At 26.9% G+C, this 20,795-nt stretch overlaps 1 protein-coding gene across 3 annotated transcripts in view; it reads right to left on the reverse strand.

Annotated features, from left to right (window-relative positions):
* Positions 1 to 320: 320 nt before the first annotated feature.
* The window catches only part of LOC148228054 (uncharacterized), an 86,553-nt gene continuing 66,078 nt past the window's right edge, over positions 321 to 20,795 (reverse strand). For all 3 annotated transcript variants that reach the window (XM_088201004.1, XM_088201002.1, XM_088201003.1), the window contains 3 exons: positions 10,312 to 10,445; positions 1,210 to 1,714; positions 321 to 1,143 (listed from right to left, as the gene is read on the reverse strand). In XM_088201004.1, coding sequence (XP_088057130.1) covers positions 1,073 to 1,143; positions 1,210 to 1,714; positions 10,312 to 10,445 — 710 coding nt within the window. In that variant the 3' untranslated portion in view covers positions 321 to 1,072. The remainder of the gene's footprint in view (positions 1,144 to 1,209; positions 1,715 to 10,311; positions 10,446 to 20,795) is intronic.

The raw sequence follows: 20,795 nt of genomic DNA on the forward strand, positions 1-20,795 counted from the left end.
ATATACATTATTTGTATTGCAACAAATTAATATTAACCCATGTCACTGCATTCTTTTAATCTAAATATAATTATAACGCTCTAAATATTGTTTATGTGTTAAATAGACATAATATAATTTTTAATGATGTATGAATTCAATTAATTCAGGTAGAAATAAATGATTTTGCACTTAAATTATTAAAATAGTATAGGTTAAATATTATAGATTACTTGAATACAATAAAAGACTTAAATATTGACAAATACTTTATTTGATTTATGTAATATGTTTACAAACTAGTATAAATAAATTATTTACAATATACATTTAACTATATACAAAATTAAATTATCACTCTGATATTTCCATTATATTTACAACACACATTTTCATCGTTCGTATTGCATTGATTGTTTATAAATTTCGTATAAACTTAATCAAACAAACCTCTTAAGTATTTTATTTTATATTCTCCTTTAAAGATTTACATCATTGATAAAAGCTTTTATATTTTTAAATTTATGTACACATACAATAAAGATAAGTTGTACGATTAAGTTATACATACAAACATCGACGAAATGAAAACTTTTTATGCGTTCATTTTATATTTTTCGGATCGATTTTATTGGCACAATAAAAATGTTTATTGTCAATACAATAACATACATATTTTCCTTTGTGTTACACGTAGAAAAATCTCTTTATGTACAAGTTGAAAGCTTATGGCTTGCGGGATTATGTGAAAGAAGGTCGTCGGGGTTAAAAATGCCCCAAACAGTTTTTACTATTATCATATCTATAATCTAAGCTAGTCTACGAAAAATACCCTCTTTACTACCCTTTAGCCTTCGTATAATTTTATATTTTATATATATTAAATTAATACAATTGATGTTGCGGTTTAAATGGAATATATATATTTCATGAAAAAAATGAATAATTAAAGAGTAGTAAAAAGAATTTTCATTCGTGTTATTGTCGCTATTTTTAAGTCGAAATTGTGGATCGTCAAAGGCAGACAAGCTTTCTGCTTCTAATATATTTAATATTACATTTTATTATAATATATATACATTTATACGTTGAGTCACCGTTTTATTAAATTTATAAATATTATTAAATACAGCCAATGTAACAGCGAATATATTGACTTGGAACCTGTAATTATAAATTTTATCAATTATTATATGTTAATGTTAAATAGTTAAAATAATAATTTCTTACCGCTTGAGTTATCTCTCGTACCCAAAACCGATGCAATCTGCGGTTTTTCCCCCTCGAGTATAAGATGCGCTTGTGCATCGTACAAAGAGAAAACAGTGGCTCTACAAGTCAAAGTCAATCTGCCCTGATGAAAGCTCTCTTGTCCTATCGTAATTTCTAATGCAGAAGCGCTTTTCTTCTTCACAACCTTCTCTTCTAGCGGATTCGCCGAAGCTTCCGCCGCTTTGGCGTCTTGGCTTTTATCCGGCTCGGATAATAAATCTTGTCGATTATCGTCGGTCGAATCGTACTGTTTTTTAATCAAATCCGCGAGCATCGAAAATTCGTTTGATCTTTTGTGGATAATCTTGTTTTGCTCGCCCAAATGATCCCAGTCGGCGTCAAAGTTTCCGAAAGCTTTTGTGTTGTTTTCATCATGTTTGTTGTTCGTTGATATGACCTGAATGTTTCCGTTGAATGGATTCAAAAAACCCATAGTGTCAGGCTCGATCGGCGTCCCTTTGACCTGTAAAAATAAAATTAATGTATTTTAATACTATTACTACTATTATCTTCAATAGACTATAATTTTATTTAAGCAATATTAAAAATAAATTTTAGTCTAAATTCTAATATCCATCCCTATTTTTAATAATATAGACTACGAAATAGCGTAGTCCGTTACGTCTCAGACTAATAACTCTAAAGTTGCAGGCTCAAGCCCCGGCAGCGTCACTTAAATTAACAGATATTATTTTTACAAAGTTTACTTCACTTTAAAAAACAGGCAATAATGATGTGTCACTTGGTTCCACACACAACTAATGGTTCACTTTGAGCAGTATATTGTAAGCAAATGTTATGGAAGTATGCGACTCTTAAATATATCAGTTTTATGAATAAATGCTTGTGCTTATCAAGATTGAATTAAGGCTGTATATATTAAAGATTCTTCTTAAAAATAATTTATTCACAAATACCAGATTTGAAGATTTTTTAATACAATTAAATATTTATGAAAATTAAATTTTGAGTTAATTTTAAATTTTAGTTAAATAAAATTTATTAAACAATTTTGCCGTATCTTTATTGTCGTTTTTATTCTATTTTTTGCACATTTGTTGCAAATAAATTATATATTCTAAGATAAATGCAAAATTTTAAATTAAATTATTTATTAAAATATTAATATATCCCAAAATTATTGCAACTTTTTTATAATTAAACTTTTAACACTCTTGCTTTGGACGTTGATATCAAATTACAAATTTTATAATATCTCTTTTTGTACACACCCGGATATTTAAAAATAATTCTACCGCAAAAATTACGATGGTAGATTTTTCACTAAGTGAACAATTTATACGAAATTTAATGTTTTATGAATTGAAAAAATAAAACAGTTATGTCCACTAAAACATTTATGAAATAGTGTGTAATTTATTGGACATCCGCAAATGTCAGAGATGGTTTAAAAATTTGCGATATCAAGTATAGTCCTGGATGTAGAATACCAGCCAAGATAGACAATAATGTTTTGGCTGCATATTGAAGTAAGCTTAACACAAACTATACATCAGCTGACCGAAAATATACACAAATAAAATTGTGATAGCTTTTGAGAAGGTGTATGGGTTCCACACGAGCGTAAACAATTTTTTCTCGATTTTGAAGCTCATCGTCTCTTATCGATCATATGATGGTTTTATACAACAATAATCTAGTATAAAAATCTGCTTCAAAGCCCTGGTTTACTGTTATAAAATATATATTTGTGTATATGGTCGGATTACAAGTGTATTATGCATTAAGAAACACTTAAATCTGGCCAAACAGTAACATCAAATCAATTAAAATATTGTGCATGAGAAGGTAAAGAAAGGACCTTTTATAAAAATTGAATAGTTTAACAACGTGTGGCAAGATTGCCTCTATATAGCACCAAGAAACTTAGCTGAATAGTTTTATCTCATATTATTTAAATTATACTTTTTTAGACCAATATTTATTTAACTCAAGTCAATACTTTATAAATAAAAATAAAATAAAATGCAGGTGATGTGAAAAGGGAGCTATCGGAATATTTTACAATTAAGCCTCCAACATTTTATGCTAATTAAATTAAAAAATGATTGATAGGTGGAAGACGGTCTTAACTTAGGAGTAAAATTATATTTTGAGTCAATAAAATAAAAATAAAAAAATTACATTTATTACAAGATACTTAATATAATATGTATAATTAATGTATTACTGACGTTTCTTAGAATAACAAAAATATAATTGTAAGATAATAAAGTTATAATAAAATAATTTATTAATTAAAACACTTCATAATTTTATTTTTAGCGCTATCAAAATAAAATTAATATTTTTTTTAAAATGAATTAACAAATATTTAATTTTATTTAATTACTTTATTTTATTAGTTATCAAATAAATATTTTGAATCAATTAATTTAATAATTAATAAAATGATACAATTTATATTTATTTAAGTTATTAAATAAATTATTATTTTTATTTAAAGATGGATATCATCGTATTCTCTCTACATATTTGTATTTACTTCCATAACACTAAACATATATTAAAGCTTAACTTTGAAACGACAAAGCCATTTTATACTTTTAGGAATATTCTCTTGAAACGGTAGGTAGACTTTAAAATAAAATTTAAATAATTTAGAAATAGCTTGTTATTGCAAATTTTAATTATGCGCCACAATATTTTCTTTAAAAAATGAATTAAATATTACGTACTGTTTTAAATTTAGTATGGTTATATAAATGTAATAAGAGTAATTAATAATAAAATAAGAAGTCTATTCAATTGACTTTTATGTTACAGAAAATCACAAGAGAATTTATTATTATTTTCAAAGGTCAAAGACTGAGTTCTTTTCAAAAAATTTCGATTAAGACCTTTCATTGCGGAATTCCTAGTATTCATAAACGGCTTTCAACGACGTATAAAAATAATTCTGCAGTTATTTAAACATATATATTTTTTAAACTATTTTTATATTTAAAATTTATTATAGAAATAATTATCCTTAATATTTTTTTAAGTAATGGAATGATTCAAAATGTACGTCTGGTAGAAAAATATTAAATGGAAGAAGTGAGTGGTATCAGTATGAGCACAAGAGCATATTTCTTTCCTAGCGTCCGGGGGCGTAGCAGTTCCGACGCTAATGAATGTTTATTTTTCATTTTCCATCCCCCGAAGGCGCCGCGAAAGCCTACAAAGCTCGCTTGTACATCGTCACTCACTACAACGAGTCTCCTTAATAAAATATCCATTTTTCAGCGACTCGATACACTGTTTGTCCTGCACAGATCTTTCAACAGGACGCAAATAAAAATTTCATCTCTACACGAAAAAAAAGTAAAAGGCGACAACCCTTATGAAACTGAAATTGTGTATGAAAAAGGCACTCGTCTCGCGCAATTTTACTATTCAAACATAAAAGGTAGCTCGCCTGGGAATTTTTCTACGATATATTACGCGATGCGAAAGTGTCCCTCAGGACGACATTGTTTCGAGAATAGAATTTTATTTCAATTGTGTTGTCCTATTATTCTTTCTGCGGTATTCAATTGGTTCTGGACTACGAGGTGCGTATTCATTATTTTTATAAACGAAGTAAGGAATTGTTAATTTAGTTAAATAGTTATAAGGAGATTTAAAAATAGTTTGTTTATATACAAATACAAATACTGTGACTTAATAAAAAAACTACCATTGTTGCTTTACATGCATAAGTTAGCTTATCATTTGACTGCAATAAAAAAAATGCAATACCTCTTCATTCACCAACCAAATAAAAACGAAGTTTATTAGTACAATCGAAACATAATCAATATACATTACAGAATAAAAAATAAAAATAAATTGATTGTTCCATTTATGTACCAAAATAAATTGAAGACTAATAATGTTTATATGATAATTAACTACACGTATTTTAAGGAAAAAAAAACTGTCAAGGAAAATAAGCGATCTGCATCCAGGTGATTCCTGTTGTGATTGTGAGTGATCAAACCACTTCACAATAATAATGTATATCTAAGATATTAATCATATTTTTATTAAATAGTTATGTCTCACATTTCAATTAACGCTAAGAGCTAATATTATATTCAGTTAAATTATACTGGCGCACAATACAGCTACTCAAAATATCCTTTTAAGATAGAGAATTTCCCTACATTTAATAATATATTGATTAGATAGCGTGTGTACACCTGATGTATCCAAAAGCTTATATATTATTTACGTTGTAGTAAAATTAATACTGTGAATACCATAAACTTAAACGTCAAATTTCACAGAACCTTAGTATACGTTTAATATTTCAGTAATTATTTTGCTATTCCTCTTAACAAAAGCCTCCTGCATAATAATCCCTTTTATTAATTAACAAACAATTACGAAGGTAATTTAATTTGGGCGGAATATGCAAAACGTGGGGCGCAATCTTATTTGTTATTTTACACAACGCGATTTAATAGATTCCGACCTGTAAAAAGAAAAATGTTGATGTTTTTCATTTCGGGGCCGCAGATGCTCGTTTCGCAAACAGGGTTAATATAACGCGACCTGAAATTATTTTCACAATTTTTCCACAAAGCCTTGGATGATGTTTCTCGAAGGTAGGAGAGTAAAAAAAAAAAAAATCATAATAACAACAACAAAAAATTGTATAATTTTTTTCTCAAAAACAATCACCACGTGAAAATTTATTTTCACCTTTTTTTATCCAAAGCGGCTGCAATTAACCATTGTTTTAGAGTTAGAGCATATTATACAAATTGTATTAAACCGACACCAAATTTATATTTCAGCGCTAGGTAAAAAAATGTTTTATGCTCTTACGTTTTAATCTAATAAACTACCATATTTTACATATAATAAAACTAGTGTTTCTTAACCCTCTGATGGTCGCAATGTATTTCAGAGATACACTTTTTATTTTCAATATATTATATTATAAAATTTAAATAAAATACAAAACTGTTTTATTATAAAAATTTACGTTACAATTAAAAAAATGAAGTAATAACATATTGTACATCAATATTTTTATTCATTTTATCACAATGTCTTATCTTTTACCTTTAACTATTTTAATATATTTAACAAATAATTATAGAGCTTAAAATATAATTTAATTAATAGTTACATCACATATTTTTGCACTCAAATAACATATGTTCTTACAATACAAGATAAGTCAGACGACTTATCTAAACTCAGGAATCTAATACTTAATATATAATAGCTAAGTTAATTGTTGGTCATATTGATCAGTTTTAGTATGAAGAAGTTTATATAAATTAAGAGTACGACGCAAATTTTTATTATGTATCTATTTTATTTTTATGCCTTCAGTAATATTTTTTATTTAAAAATATAAATTAAATTGAGAAAAAACTGAGTATTTCCGTTTGTCACAGATTTACCATACAATTTTTCACACACAAAAGAGTCCACACAAAGCTTTATGATGCAGTTCCGCTTATTTTTATTTACAACATTTACCGAGCAACCCTTTATTAAAACGCGTTTGTTAACCCAGAACACGACCGGCCGCGAATCACGTGACCATTGTGCGTGACGTGACGAGATTCGACGCGGTCGCTCAAGTGACGTGACCTGATTGCATGTCACAAATTGAAAAATGTAAAATAAGAATTAACATTTTTGGCAAAAACAAAATTGAAAAACGGTACACCTTCGGGCCCATCGAAAGATGCGCTTGACATCCTCATCGGGTCCCGCATGCACGGGGTTCACACGTCGGAGCGCCATTTGTCTTGCTAAACTTCCAATTTGTTGGCTGTCAGATGCGCTGCTTCTCTTCTCTTTTATCTCGCATCTTGCACTCGGTGCAATACTTCAATTTAGAATATCTTGCATACGGAATAATGCATTTCGCGTAAAGGCGGTACGTGTCGGAGGCGCGCCAGCTGGAGCGTTAACCCTGTGTCTTTAGGAGTTGTTAATATTTTTTAATAATCAAAAAATCTTTGAATCATATTTTTAGTTCACATTATGTGTAAGGCATCAATCCCCATGAGCTAAGCTGCCATTGAAGGTTCTAAGGTTTTAAAGTCATTCATCGATCGGCTCAGTCTAGTAGTGGTAGCAAATGATAACACTACCACAACTAATCGTTATACTTTGAACGATCTGCTACTATTTTATTTTTATTTAAAGAAATCATTATCTTTCATTTTAGCTATAAAATCTGGCTACTTGAGTCTTTGCTCTCGGGTAAATATATATAGCAGAAAATTTCACAACAGAAGTATAAGTCAATAACTAATACTTAAAATTCCATATAAAACCAATTATCATTAAATTGGCATCATGTTTGTAAGATTAAAATTAGTAATTAATAAATTAATATAATTTAGACCTAATATCACATTGGGTTTTCCTAGATGTGACATGTTTATTGAAAGCTATAATAGTAGTTTATAATTAATAAAATATTGTACGACAGGTCAAGAAAGCCGTAATTATTTAGGAAATGCTTAATATTGATTTTTTCTGAAAGTAACAAGCAAAAAATTTAAAAATTTAATTTTTAATAATATTGATTAAAAAAGTTTTAAATTTATATAGCGCTGATTTATTTTTTAAGAATAACCTTTAAAAGGTATTGCAACTTAATTTTAGACCAAAAAAAATATTTAATATATGCCAAAAGCATTAGGGTATGAACATTTTTATAGTTTGAGTTTCAAATTATAAAATATTGGTCATTTTTGTTAAATTTTGGACTACAACATAACGATCCAAAGAGCAACAAAAAAATGTTTGCCTAAACGGTCTAAGAATATCCAAAAAAATACGGTTTTTTATTAACTTTTTGAGTGAAAAATAACGGTCAAAAATTTAAATTTAAATTAATTCCTTAAAAATAACCGTAGTAACAAGAATTTACTGACAAAAAAAAGCACGGTTTAAGAATATTGTAGTTAAAATTTTAACCAAAAATTATACATTCTGAAATATTTAAAAAAAATAAAAATTAAAAGAAAATATTATTGTCGGCATAATCCAGAAAGTCCTAATCCATTAAGAAATGTCAAAAGTATAAATTTTTGAAAGAAAAGAAATGGTAATAAATCTAATTTTTGACTAAAAATTAAAAAACAAATATTTCTGCCAAATAAACATTGATAACAAATTTTTTTATTTTATTTAACAATTTATTTTATTAAAAACTAACCTTCAAAAAAGTTTTGCAACTGAATTTTTAGCAAAAACTTATATTGAATATATGGCAAAAACATTACGGTCTAAAAGTTTTAAAGGTTTGAGTTTTCAACTATAAAACATTGATCTAAAAATTTGATTTTAAATTTTGGACTACAAAATAACGGTCCAAAAAGCAACAAAAAAATTATTGCCTAAAAAATACGGTCTGAAAATGCGCAAAAAATTACGTTTAAAAAATCTTTGTTTGAATTTTAGACTGGAAAATAATGGTCAAAAATTTTACTTCAAATTATTTCCTAAAGAATAACAATCTAAAAATTAAAAAAAAATATTTTCACGCTAAAAATAGCCTGGCTTAAAAAATCTAATCAATAAAATTTATATCTAATTAATCTGAAATATTTAAAATTAATATTTTCTAGCAAAAAATAGCGGTCAAAAATTTTAAAGGTTTGAAAATCTGACTAAATTAAAAGAAATAACTTTAAAATTCCAGTTTAATAATAATTAAGAAATAGTGGTCAAATACAAATTTATAAAATGACATTTATTTTTTTCAAAAATTCTCAACAATGTGAAACACATTTTGATTTTATTAAAAATAAAACACTTTTTTTAGTAAGAAACAGTATAGTACTCGTATTTTGTAAGGCTTACAGTTGACAGATAATCGTAGCTGTCTCTATGTGGTAGTGTGGTACTGGTAGAGCAATTGTGCCTATCTACTGGTAGACAGGATAGGCGATTAGTGTTGTGATAACACTGATTTTAATTTATCTTTACGATATTCAAATCTAGATAAACCTCATCTGTGATGATTGATCGTAATCACAATTACAATATGTAATAATCACTAATTCCGATCTCCCAGACTCAATAAAAATCAAAAAATTCAGGTCTATTAGGTCAAAAATCAGAGACCTATACCATTCGTGCACCTTTACAATTTGTAAATTCTTTTTGTAATGCAATAATAAATGAAATTCCTTAAGAACAATTTTTAAGAAAGAGAATTTTTACCGTTTCATATTTAACAATAAAAAAATTCCTTGAAATATATCTTGTAAACATTTCTTTGTGCTTAATATAATATTAAAAATGCGTATTTTATATATCATAATATTAAAATTCAGGAAGTTCTTTACACACGTGTATGTGCGTATTTTATATTTATTACTAGTATTCCTAGATATGATATGATTTTAATGCAAAACGTGCTTCGCAGAATTTATACACAAGAGAAAACGTGTTTGTAAGCGATTCTCGAGAAACCCAAAAAAAAATACGTTAATAAATTACATACGTAAAATAAAATTGTAAATTATAAGCTAAATGAACCGATATTTTTATCTATAGTAATAATTGATTTTAAGCACATTTGAATCATAACAATCACCTTATTTCTGAGACTTGAGATAAGAGTAATACATGCATTTTAATATTTAATTAAAACTTTACATAGATTATACAATTTAAAATATACTTGAGTAAAATATTTCATTATACTTCTGTAATTTGATATTACGCGGATACTTGAAATAAATACTCTTATTGAACACTTTCATTAATTAATTGTAAAATATTGAGAATGAATTAAATATATCAAAGAAGTGCTAATATATAACTTATTTATAACTTAAACATATAAAAAGTCATTAAAATATAACATTACGTTTCATAAGAAATTAATTTAAATTTTCCTGATAAGAAATATAAAAGACATACTTAGAATATGAAAAATCTAAACGTTGTAAGATTAAATTCTATTCAGGATTTGATTTAATATGATATATTTTTATTTTATAGTAATTCATATTCAATAACATATACGATAATGTGGTAAATAAATTTATAGATATAAAATAAAATAGTGGATAGAATACTTACAGGTATATTATTTAGGAACCATGTTAGATTTGCTGGGGGATGGGCTGGAGGAGCAATGCATCTCACGCGCAAAGTATCTCCGACAGATATTCTGGTTTTCTCAGCGCTTATCACAGGTGCATTCCTCGGTAGGTCTAAAAAACATAAAATCATAAATTAATTATTTTCAACCCATTATTTAACAGTCTCTCGGGAATGCATTAAACTATCCGTTGGTTAAAATAGAACGGTTCAACTAGTCGAAATACTTCACCATCCATTATCAGGAAATAAATAGGCGTCTATCGACGGGCAATGTTTTCCCAGGACGCCTTTGCGAATTTAGATCGGAAAAACAGATTTTAATATGAAAAAGGAAGTGTGTGCGTAATTTATGTCCCCTTTTCAGCCCTTTTCTATCGTCATATATATTCACGCTCTTAGAAAACTCGTCGACGCTACGTCTATTTTGTCTCAGGCAAACGTGTTCCAAATCTCTTCTAGCATGATTCTTTTCTCCTTTGTGTATTTATGTATATGCGCAATAAATAACGCTAAGTTATGTAAGTGTCCGAATTAATGTAACGTTCCAAATGGTAATTTTCCTCAGAGGGAATTTTCCCAAATACGAGATCGCGTTACTTGCAAAAGGCTGTTTTATAACGGAATAATATTATATTATTTAATTAGGTGACGCCTTAAATTACCGCATCGAAGTCGTATTTCTTCATCTCTGTTGTTTTTTATTCTCATTTCAAGGTATTAAATAAATAATAAGCAGAAACCATTATGATGTTTAAAAATTCGCAATGTTTAACCAAGTTAAACAATTTGCCGTAATAAATAGACGCGACTGGTAAACAATCTCTGATGAATTTATAATCACTCAAAATGCCTATTTATGCCCGAAAGCTATCAAAGACTGTTCTTGTTGCTTAAGGGTTATTTACTGGAAAACGCCATAAATTATTCATGTTCAATTTATGACGAGAGTTAAACAGCTTTTTACTCTATTGCGATAAATACAAAAATACTTTAAAAATTACGAGAGAAATTTTTCATTAGCATTCATGCATATTTAATATGTAGGAATGAAGCAACTGGTGTTTATATTGTTTAATATATAATAAGTTTTTTAATGTAAAAGGTAAAATAGCTAACTTACTAATCAAATTTTTTAATTAGATTTTATATAATATATTGCTATCTGGAGATATGTTTATATAATTTGTTGTATGGTAAAAAAATCATATTTTTCACACAGGGATTCATGTTTATAATTTTGTTATTATTATTTCATACTTTAAAAAAATACAATAATAATAATAAAACATATTTGTTATCAATATTATTTAAATTAAATAAAACGGTTAAGTCTATCTGCAATTTTAAAATACATATTATTAACTTTTACATTATATTATTAAACCCGCAACATATATTAAATGTATAATATAATTCTAAATGTTTATTAACAACCCAATCTGTATTTATACTTAAAAATAATCTTTTTAATCCGTTTATATTTATTGTAATAATATTTTGTATTTTATTAAATATGAAAATATGATAATCTAATTATATAGTAATTGTGTCTATACTCACAGGCACTTAGCTATGAGGTTTTAAGTAATACATTAAAAAATCTTATAAAAGTGAATTAGATTTAAACACTAATATAAAACAACTGGTTTAAAAGCAGTGATTGATTCAATTTCATTTGTAAAAATAACTGACTATCTAGCAAGGCAATAAATATTAAAATTATGCTGAATTAAAATAATAAATATATAAAATATGTGTATCAGATAAAAATAAACATATCACGGAAGAGAAATAAATGTATAAAATTAGATTAGTATTAATCGCTGTCTCTATCTACTGGGAGAAAGGGGTAGGCGACCTGTCGCCACACCACACTTCCATTCCTCCTAGCGATCGATAATCGAAGATGGCATTACAGTTCTAAAAATAAACTTATATTCACAAACAATACATTGAAAAGCAACCATAAACTAATACTATTCACGTAGATTAAATTTGATTTTTATCTTATTACTTTATTACCTTTAAATAAAATATATGTACAATGTCTCGTACTAAAATAACAAGACAATAAATTTGTGCCATTATTTTTTGTATTAATCAAGGCATTTAATTTACTTTAACATAGTTAAAAACACCTCTTTAAAAAAGTGTAATTTAGATTCAGTATGTTTATCTTATAACCACCTTTTTATGTCGAAATTATCAGATAAGATTCACTTAGTTTATTTTTTGTTGCCTTTTTTGAAAACATATTTAGTTCGATATTGGTCCAATAAAATAGTTTCTAAAATCGTTGTATTATTATTTATTATATATAATATTTGTAAATTTATATTCAAATATTGCTGTACTACACAGATTATTGAGAAACGGCGCTTTCCCTAATATTTTTCGCTTTTTTTTATTTTATTCATATATACTGTTATGAGCTGAACAAGATATAAAATGTTATACATTATATTTACGTAGTATCAGGAAAATCTAAGAAAACCTAGTATATGATCATAATTATCATTTTGATAACCACTAATTGTAATTACACACGATATAAATTAAAGAACATAAAAATGCATACAGGATTAGATACCAAATCCTTCGGTTATTATTCACTGATATCTATTGAACTGATACAATTAATAGCTATTAAATTACATTTTATAATTAAATAAATAATTACATTTTATAATTAAATAAATTAAAAATCAATATTATGCCTCTTATATATTTTCAATGATTTATTTAACGAAAATAAAAATAATATTACAATAAACGTTTACATAGGTCATCATAATGACCTATGTAAAAAATTTTAATTTATGGAATTATTGATTTAATATATTAAATCATTAATTTTATCAATTTATTAAATTACTTGAACAACTGTATATGAAAATAAGGAATAAATTGCTCATTTATACCTGTTTTATAGACTCTCTGACTTGATGCTAGTTTCTATAAAACATATATGATGCTTTAGACCCAAAATGATTGATTTTAAAAATGACATTAAATTATTTGAGAGACTTTGAAGCAAATTTAATAAATCAAATCATTTCTGAATTTCTTCTGCACAAATAAAATTTAAGACAAGCAGAATTCAGCAAGTTTACAAATTTATTCACAGTAGAAAAACATGACAATTATTTTATTAAATTGGTTTAGCACTTGAAAGCTCTCCATGTCGATTTTAATTAACGATTTGATGGTATTTCTAAAATTAATATACCTAGTTGGGTTTTTGATGCTTTTAAACTTCAGCCACAGAAGAATTATAAAATTACAAAAATAAATTATATAAGTAGCGATAAATGAGAAATTGAAATTAAAGTTCAAAGACGGTTATTAAAAGTTCTGGCTGCAAAGGCAGATACATTTGCTTTATCCTTAATTTAAGGCTATAGTAAAATTATTTAGTTGTGTTTTCATATTATTTCCAAAAACGTGTGTTAAACCCAATCACAAATCTATTAACTGCAAAGTTTATTTTTATATTTGGAAATATTTTTATGGTTCTTTGAATTTTTTATTCTAATTGTGTTTCATTATTTTTATATAACAATTTTTTTTGGAAATGTAACTATGTTTTATCTTAATGAAATATAAATTTCGTTTCTTTTTTGACTAGCATTACCACAAAATTTGGAGTATAATTTTACCCTAATAATTCACAAAAATATGTAAAAAAAAATGTAATGATGTTTACACCCTAAATATTTTATCAATTAACATGCAAATAATTTTAAAAATATTTATATAATATTTTAAGGACCATCGACTCACAACTATATTTTCTGTTCTCTATATTAAATATAATAAAAAACCCTTGTTTACATCTTCATATTGGTGATAATCCTAAAGACATTTTACAGTAACAAATCGACTTTTTTGTTAGCTGAAAATACATGACAAAAAGGGCAAGTGATAATTAAAAAACTACCGACTCACTAAAATATGTTTTTAATAAAAAATATATGTTGTAGTACATACTTAAATAAAATAATATATCAAGTAATATAAATATTATGCAAAAAATTAGCAAACAATATAATTACTTACGTATGCAATATTAATATTAATTAATTTAAATTACTTGAAAAAAGAGTGAATAATAATTTTATAAACGTACTAATTATATATACTGTACTTTTATTTATTTATAACCATGCTTATGTTTACAATTTGTTATAAGCTATAATTTTATGAAAAATAAGAATATAAAATATAACGTTGGTAAATATAATTTAAGAAAAAATAAATAAATAATATTTTACAAAATATTGCGAGCACCATTATCTTGTTTATAATTAATAAATATTATATCTTATAAAATCTAATATTTATTATGATTTTTATATGATACTTATGCAATGTTACTGATAATAATTTGACTAAATTATATATGTATATAATAGCAATCAAGTGGAAAACCATCACTAGTTCAATTTCATAGAAATTGGACATAATAGTATGCGGAAATATTTCAGACATGATCCTGATAATTTTTATTATTAAAATTCCGTTAAATTAAATGTGGAGCGGGTACAAAATTAAATGTAGAAAAAATCGAATTACGTCTAAAACGACTATGGAATTAAACGTAATTGACGCCTTTCGATATCGAGTTTTTGTGTTATGCACAAATTAAATTCCTTTCTAATATAACATCCATTTTTCAACGCTAGCGGTGTATACGTAGATATAAAATATCAAAGTAAAACTGAGACAGATCTTGGCAATCTCCAAGTATTAATTGTTTCCATTCCTTTGTCGCAACGTTACGGCGAGTGGACTTGGACCATAAAGGTGTGGATTTAATAAAACAGTCTCTCGAGTGATTAATCAAATTCTCGAGTGACAGTTTCATTTGTAATTTTGACACTAGTTTATACTTATTAAAATCGAAGAGATCTTCCCCCTTGGAAAACTTTGAAGGGTGTTTCTCGGATGAGCTCGAAATTAAATTCGAGACGCCCTTCCGATGCAATGTTTTTCAATGGAAAATTAATAATTAAGTGGAAAAGTTCGTCAAAGTATTAACCTTCACAAGCTATGTACCGTTTTGACGTCTTCTTTGTAAATAACAAAATATGTTCCTACTTAGATAATATGTAATTAGTTAATATATTATACTATTTGGAGTTTATATTTACATATAAAAAAATTAAATCAGCACTATGGTAATTAATAAATTAATAAATTTAGTCCAGTAATTTATATTTAAAATCGCTAATGTAAGCTTATTTGCTACAATTTTATGTTAACTATCTAATCTAATTAGATTTGACATAGTTAATTCTAATACACGGGAGCTTTGAGCGTACGCGAAAGTTCTAAATCCACAGGGCCGTACTCGTTAATCATTAGCTTGGTAATTTTCTACGAAGAGTTTCGTTCATAAATGATAAATAAATAAACACATACACAATTTATCGATGTCAGCCCGATTAACTTGGACCGGATAAGCCCGGTAGGAATATAAGGTATTAATCATGCCATGCGATACGCTGATGACGCAGCATAGTGGTTAAATGGGTTTAATAATACCCAACTTTGTGCCTCGCTGCTTATCCGAGGATATGGCAAGGAATATACATACATTGAACCTGGTAAATCGTTGATGCGATTTGGAAGTATTTTTCCAAGTCATATGAGAGATACAAGGCATGTTCAATTTTGTATTTTTTGGCGATCGAGAATTTTTATGGATCACCAAAATGAAAAGTTTAAACCAACAGAAACTTTTCATGTTAATGGCGTGCCAAATTGTATTATAAATGTAGTGAATTGTTTTCATATTTTTCTTTAAATTATTAGGGACGTCTGGATGGTATTACCCGCACCAATTAAAGACTTAATACTGTAATTTACTTGAAATAAAAGTTAATAATAGATCGCAAATATTTAAATTTAATTTATTCAATTAATATTTTTTTTTAGAAAAATGCTCAACCTACTCTAGTTAGACATAGAAGAGTTTATCGTCATATCGTATTTCAAGTTTTTAACCATAAAGGCTAAATTCTATGTAAATTTTGCTAATTTTAGTGTGACTATTTTGAATTGTTATTTTATTGAAATTATTGTTTTTTATAACATAGACGAGCTGAAATAAAAGATTTTTTTGTGCCTTATATAATTGACCTAACTTGATTTAAAATATTCACTTCAACGTTTATTAGCAAAATAAGGAAAATATAAAAACAGCTGATCTGTAATGCTGAAACAGAAATTTAATTATATAAAAATAACTAATTCTAATATGTTAGAAAATAAATAAGAAATGGTTCATATAGGATTCGAACCTGGTTCTTTTAGTAACCGATTGTAATACTAATCTTTTGTTCTGAAAAATATATTTTAACTGACATATTATATATTTAATCATCGCTTCAATTAAAATCTTAATTTGGGGAAATAAAAATTATTTAAGAACTTTCAATATATATCATATAAAAAATAGAGAATAATATGAGCTGAATAATATTGTATTGCAATAATAGCTAAGAAAAAACCATACAACTTATATTATACCAACAAATTTTACCCTTTTTGATCGCAGCGCCGGCGTAGCTAGTGGGGGTTGGACAAATGGAATAAATCAAATATATGCGTTTTTGTTTGCTTATGATCAATCACATTTCATCACTGTTTTTTCAATATAGATTATTACTGTTATAAGATAGCATGCATATTTTTTAAATTAGTAAACATTATAAAATTTTTACGAATATCAATCATCAGAAAAAGTTTATTGATAAAATATGTAAAATAAAGATCAGGGGTTTTTACTTTTTTGATGCATTCTCTTTTGTCCATTGTTTAAAATTTAATTTTCTCTTTACCTAAGATAGTCTAACTCTAACTCAAAAGATGCATTCTAAATAATAAACATAATTGTAATATTAAATTTTTTCACATAATAATATACATTTACTTAGATCTGTATCAAGTTTTAAAATTGTATTATTTTTTTTTATTTTTTAACTATTTACTTAACACAGGCTAAAGGTAATGTAAAGCAATACTTTAATTAACGAAATTCTAGTATGAACAAATTTATTTAATTCTATAAAGTTTTTAATCAATAAGAAATAACGATTGTTTTTTCTTTGCCAGTACTTCTGAAAAAGTAGAACATTTAGCAGCAAAGATAAAAAGCATATACACATCACATAGATTTGGAAACACAAATATAAGTATATTACGATAGCTCATCTTTTATAACTTTGCACATATTGAAGCTAAACTTTGTAATAAATTTATCCTTGCACATATCTTTTGCTCTTCAATAAGTTTTCAGCTCAAGAAACTAATTTTCTTAACTCACAAGTTACATGGAGATTAAACGAAATCCAACTCTTTGTCACTGAATTAAAGAAAGTTGGTCCTGAACTAATTTTCTAGTGCTTACAAATGCTGTTAAATTTAATTTCTTGTAAATTTTAAAAGCACTTGTTCTTTATCAACAGCAACAAGAATGAATGACTGTTTCTTAAGCATTGCAATATTTTTTAACATTAACTTTCTATAGCTTGTTTTTAAAAGTTTAGATGGCATGATATTTGTAATCATTCCTTGCCTACAAAGATTCAGTTTATTAAGCTGCTAAAATTCAGGATGAAAATTTCAAACTCTTTTATATTACCCTAAGCTTTTAATTTAAAACCAACAGAACAGATATTTAAATATTAGAAAACTAAAAGATTTCAGAGGATGCAAAATCAAAGGTGTAAATAAACGTTTTATTAAGCGAAAAAAATATTTTAAAATATCTACCTATTATTTACTAACAAAAGTTTAATCAGGCATATTCATTGTAATGATTATGATACTTTAAATAGTTTTTTATTTTTCAATACACATTTTAAATTTTCATGAAATTCATTAAAAATAAGTTCAGAATATATATAATAGTTAAATGTAATATTTTATAAAAAAATAAATTAAAATATATTTAAACATATTGTCAAAGCAAAGTGCTTATAAATATAGTTGAAAACAATAAAAACATACCTACAACAGGTATTTATTTATTAAAAATCACTATTGAATTATAAATAAAATAACATTTTATTATATTTGTGACCAAAATCGTGTTATACAGTGTTTTTAAACACACAAAGAAAATTTGCTAGAAATGTATGTTTTTCATCGACATAAAAACATCATTATGACAGGTTGAAGTAATTATAATTAGGCGGCGAGGCAGTCTCACAAATAATCTTTTTACATTACTTCGAAGGCCTCTTTTTAAAAAAGCTTAATTAAAACAATGACCGCAAAGTCGTACAAAAAGTAAGTCTTTCACCCAGACCCCTGCATTTTTTCCCAGTAATACCTATTTTCTTTATTTTTTCTTCGCCGCTGGCGCAAATAGGAAACGTTGGATGCCCTGCAGGTTTTCCGGCCGATGTTTTTCCACGGCGCCTGTTTACTGGCCGGGGAGAGAAGTATAAAAGTAAGTGAAATAAACGGGCGAAAGGCTCGAATTGTTGGATTTATGGGAGAAAGAATGAATTTTCCTCGGGGAGCGGCGAGCGGACCCGCGCCATAAATCTTGGCAAACGCGGCCCGACTATTAAGGTGTTGATTTGGGCCAGCGGGCCAGCCGATTCCGGCCCACGGGCCTTATGGAATCGTTTATACGAAATAATTCAAGGGCCGCACACCGCACACTAAACGGACCGCCTATTTGCCATTTGCCGGTCACATCATGAAAGAAATTCCATAAGGCAATGGCTCAATGGAAATGCGTCCATTAGCCAGCGATAAGAAACATTGCTTTAGTCAAATACGGTGAGGTTAGGTTTTAATCAACGTTTAACGTAATTGTGTGCTTATATATGTATGTACAATAATGTTACATTTGATGACTATATTAAATTATATTTTGTAGCATATTTTTTCAATACAATTACTAGCTTATATTTTTTTAGTGCTTGAGCTAGTCACCAATGGAGCTCACAAAAAACAACTACAACAAATCTAGTGCAAGCGACTTCACGACACCATCAAAGTCCGGACGCAGGCTTTTCATTTGAACATTGCCGTAATATTTGAAAATTTAGGAATTAGTTCAAGCTTTAAAAATACCTATACATTTTATGATATAAGGCACAGTATTTATGTTTAAAAAACATTTTGCAAAATCTGGAATAAAAGCGTTAGCGCTACTCATGTGACAAAACAACAAAGTAGAACATAGAGTTCCAAGAGAAAGCACCAAACAATTTGTACAGACAAAATATAAAAAGCTAGCAGGGTTTCTAAAAAACGGAACCAGTATACGTTTGTTAGATATCACCTTAATTTATTTTATTTATTATTAGATTACATAAAATTAATAATAAATATAATCAAATTAATTAGTATCATATAAAACAAATTAGATTTCGTAATAATATATATATATGTATATATATATATATATATATATATATATATATATATATATATATATATATATATATATATATATATATATATATATATATATATATATATATATATATATATATATATATATATATATATATATATATATATATATATATATATATATATATATATATATATATATATATATATATATATATATATATATGAAGAGGCGTCCAGTGGGATATTTGCTTAACATGGCAATATCATATTTAAAAAAAAAAATTATTTATGTATAGACAGATTGTTGTTGAATTTTAGACCTTGAACTGGACAAGTGTGACGTGAAGAGAGAATCAGTTGCTTTTTTTTGCTCTTCTTCATCTATCAATGTTTTTTTTGTTTCGAGTTTAAGAAATTCGGTCATTTCAAGCTAAAGAGCTCTGGTTGAAGTTCTTGATAATGTTGTAGGGCTGTTGTTCTGAGCGAATGTTATTATCTAGGTGCTGTGTATGTATTTTATAATCACCCACTTTCTGCTATGTCCGTACTTTTTACTGTTTTGTTATCTAAATACATATTATAGTTAATTATTGCAATCATATTTTTCTGGTCACAGTACAGTTTATTTTGTTAAGACAAAGTTTGGATCTAAATATTTAATATTTTACACAACAATTGGAACGTGCATCTGTAAGCTGCGGTGGTTTATGAAGTCGTTTTCTAAGCTGACTTAACTTCACTATTCTGAAGTTAAGTCAGCTTCTTCTTGGTTGTAATCCAAGCTAGAGATTTCATCACGATATGATGCTTTGCACTCCGAAATGAATGTTTGAGCGTGGATGCCAAAAGAAGTGTCTGAGAAAAAGTCCTAAGGTAACTGAAGTAAAGTCCTCCGACAAAATATCTGATGGGAAGTGATTCTTGGTTGCCCACGTTCCAATTTTTAAATCCATAGTCCATCCGTATTAGGTTTTGAGGTCCGTTTTGATACCCGTTGTTTTTTTTTCGGAACGACCAATCACAAAAGTATAGCGATAACACAATACGTTTTGAGGATATACCCTAAAACATTCGTT

Source organism: Plectrocnemia conspersa, unplaced genomic scaffold (genome assembly GCF_051122295.1).
Source record: "Plectrocnemia conspersa isolate PC_06_02 unplaced genomic scaffold, ASM5112229v1 ptg000012l, whole genome shotgun sequence".
Lineage (NCBI taxonomy): Eukaryota > Metazoa > Arthropoda > Insecta > Trichoptera > Polycentropodidae > Plectrocnemia > Plectrocnemia conspersa.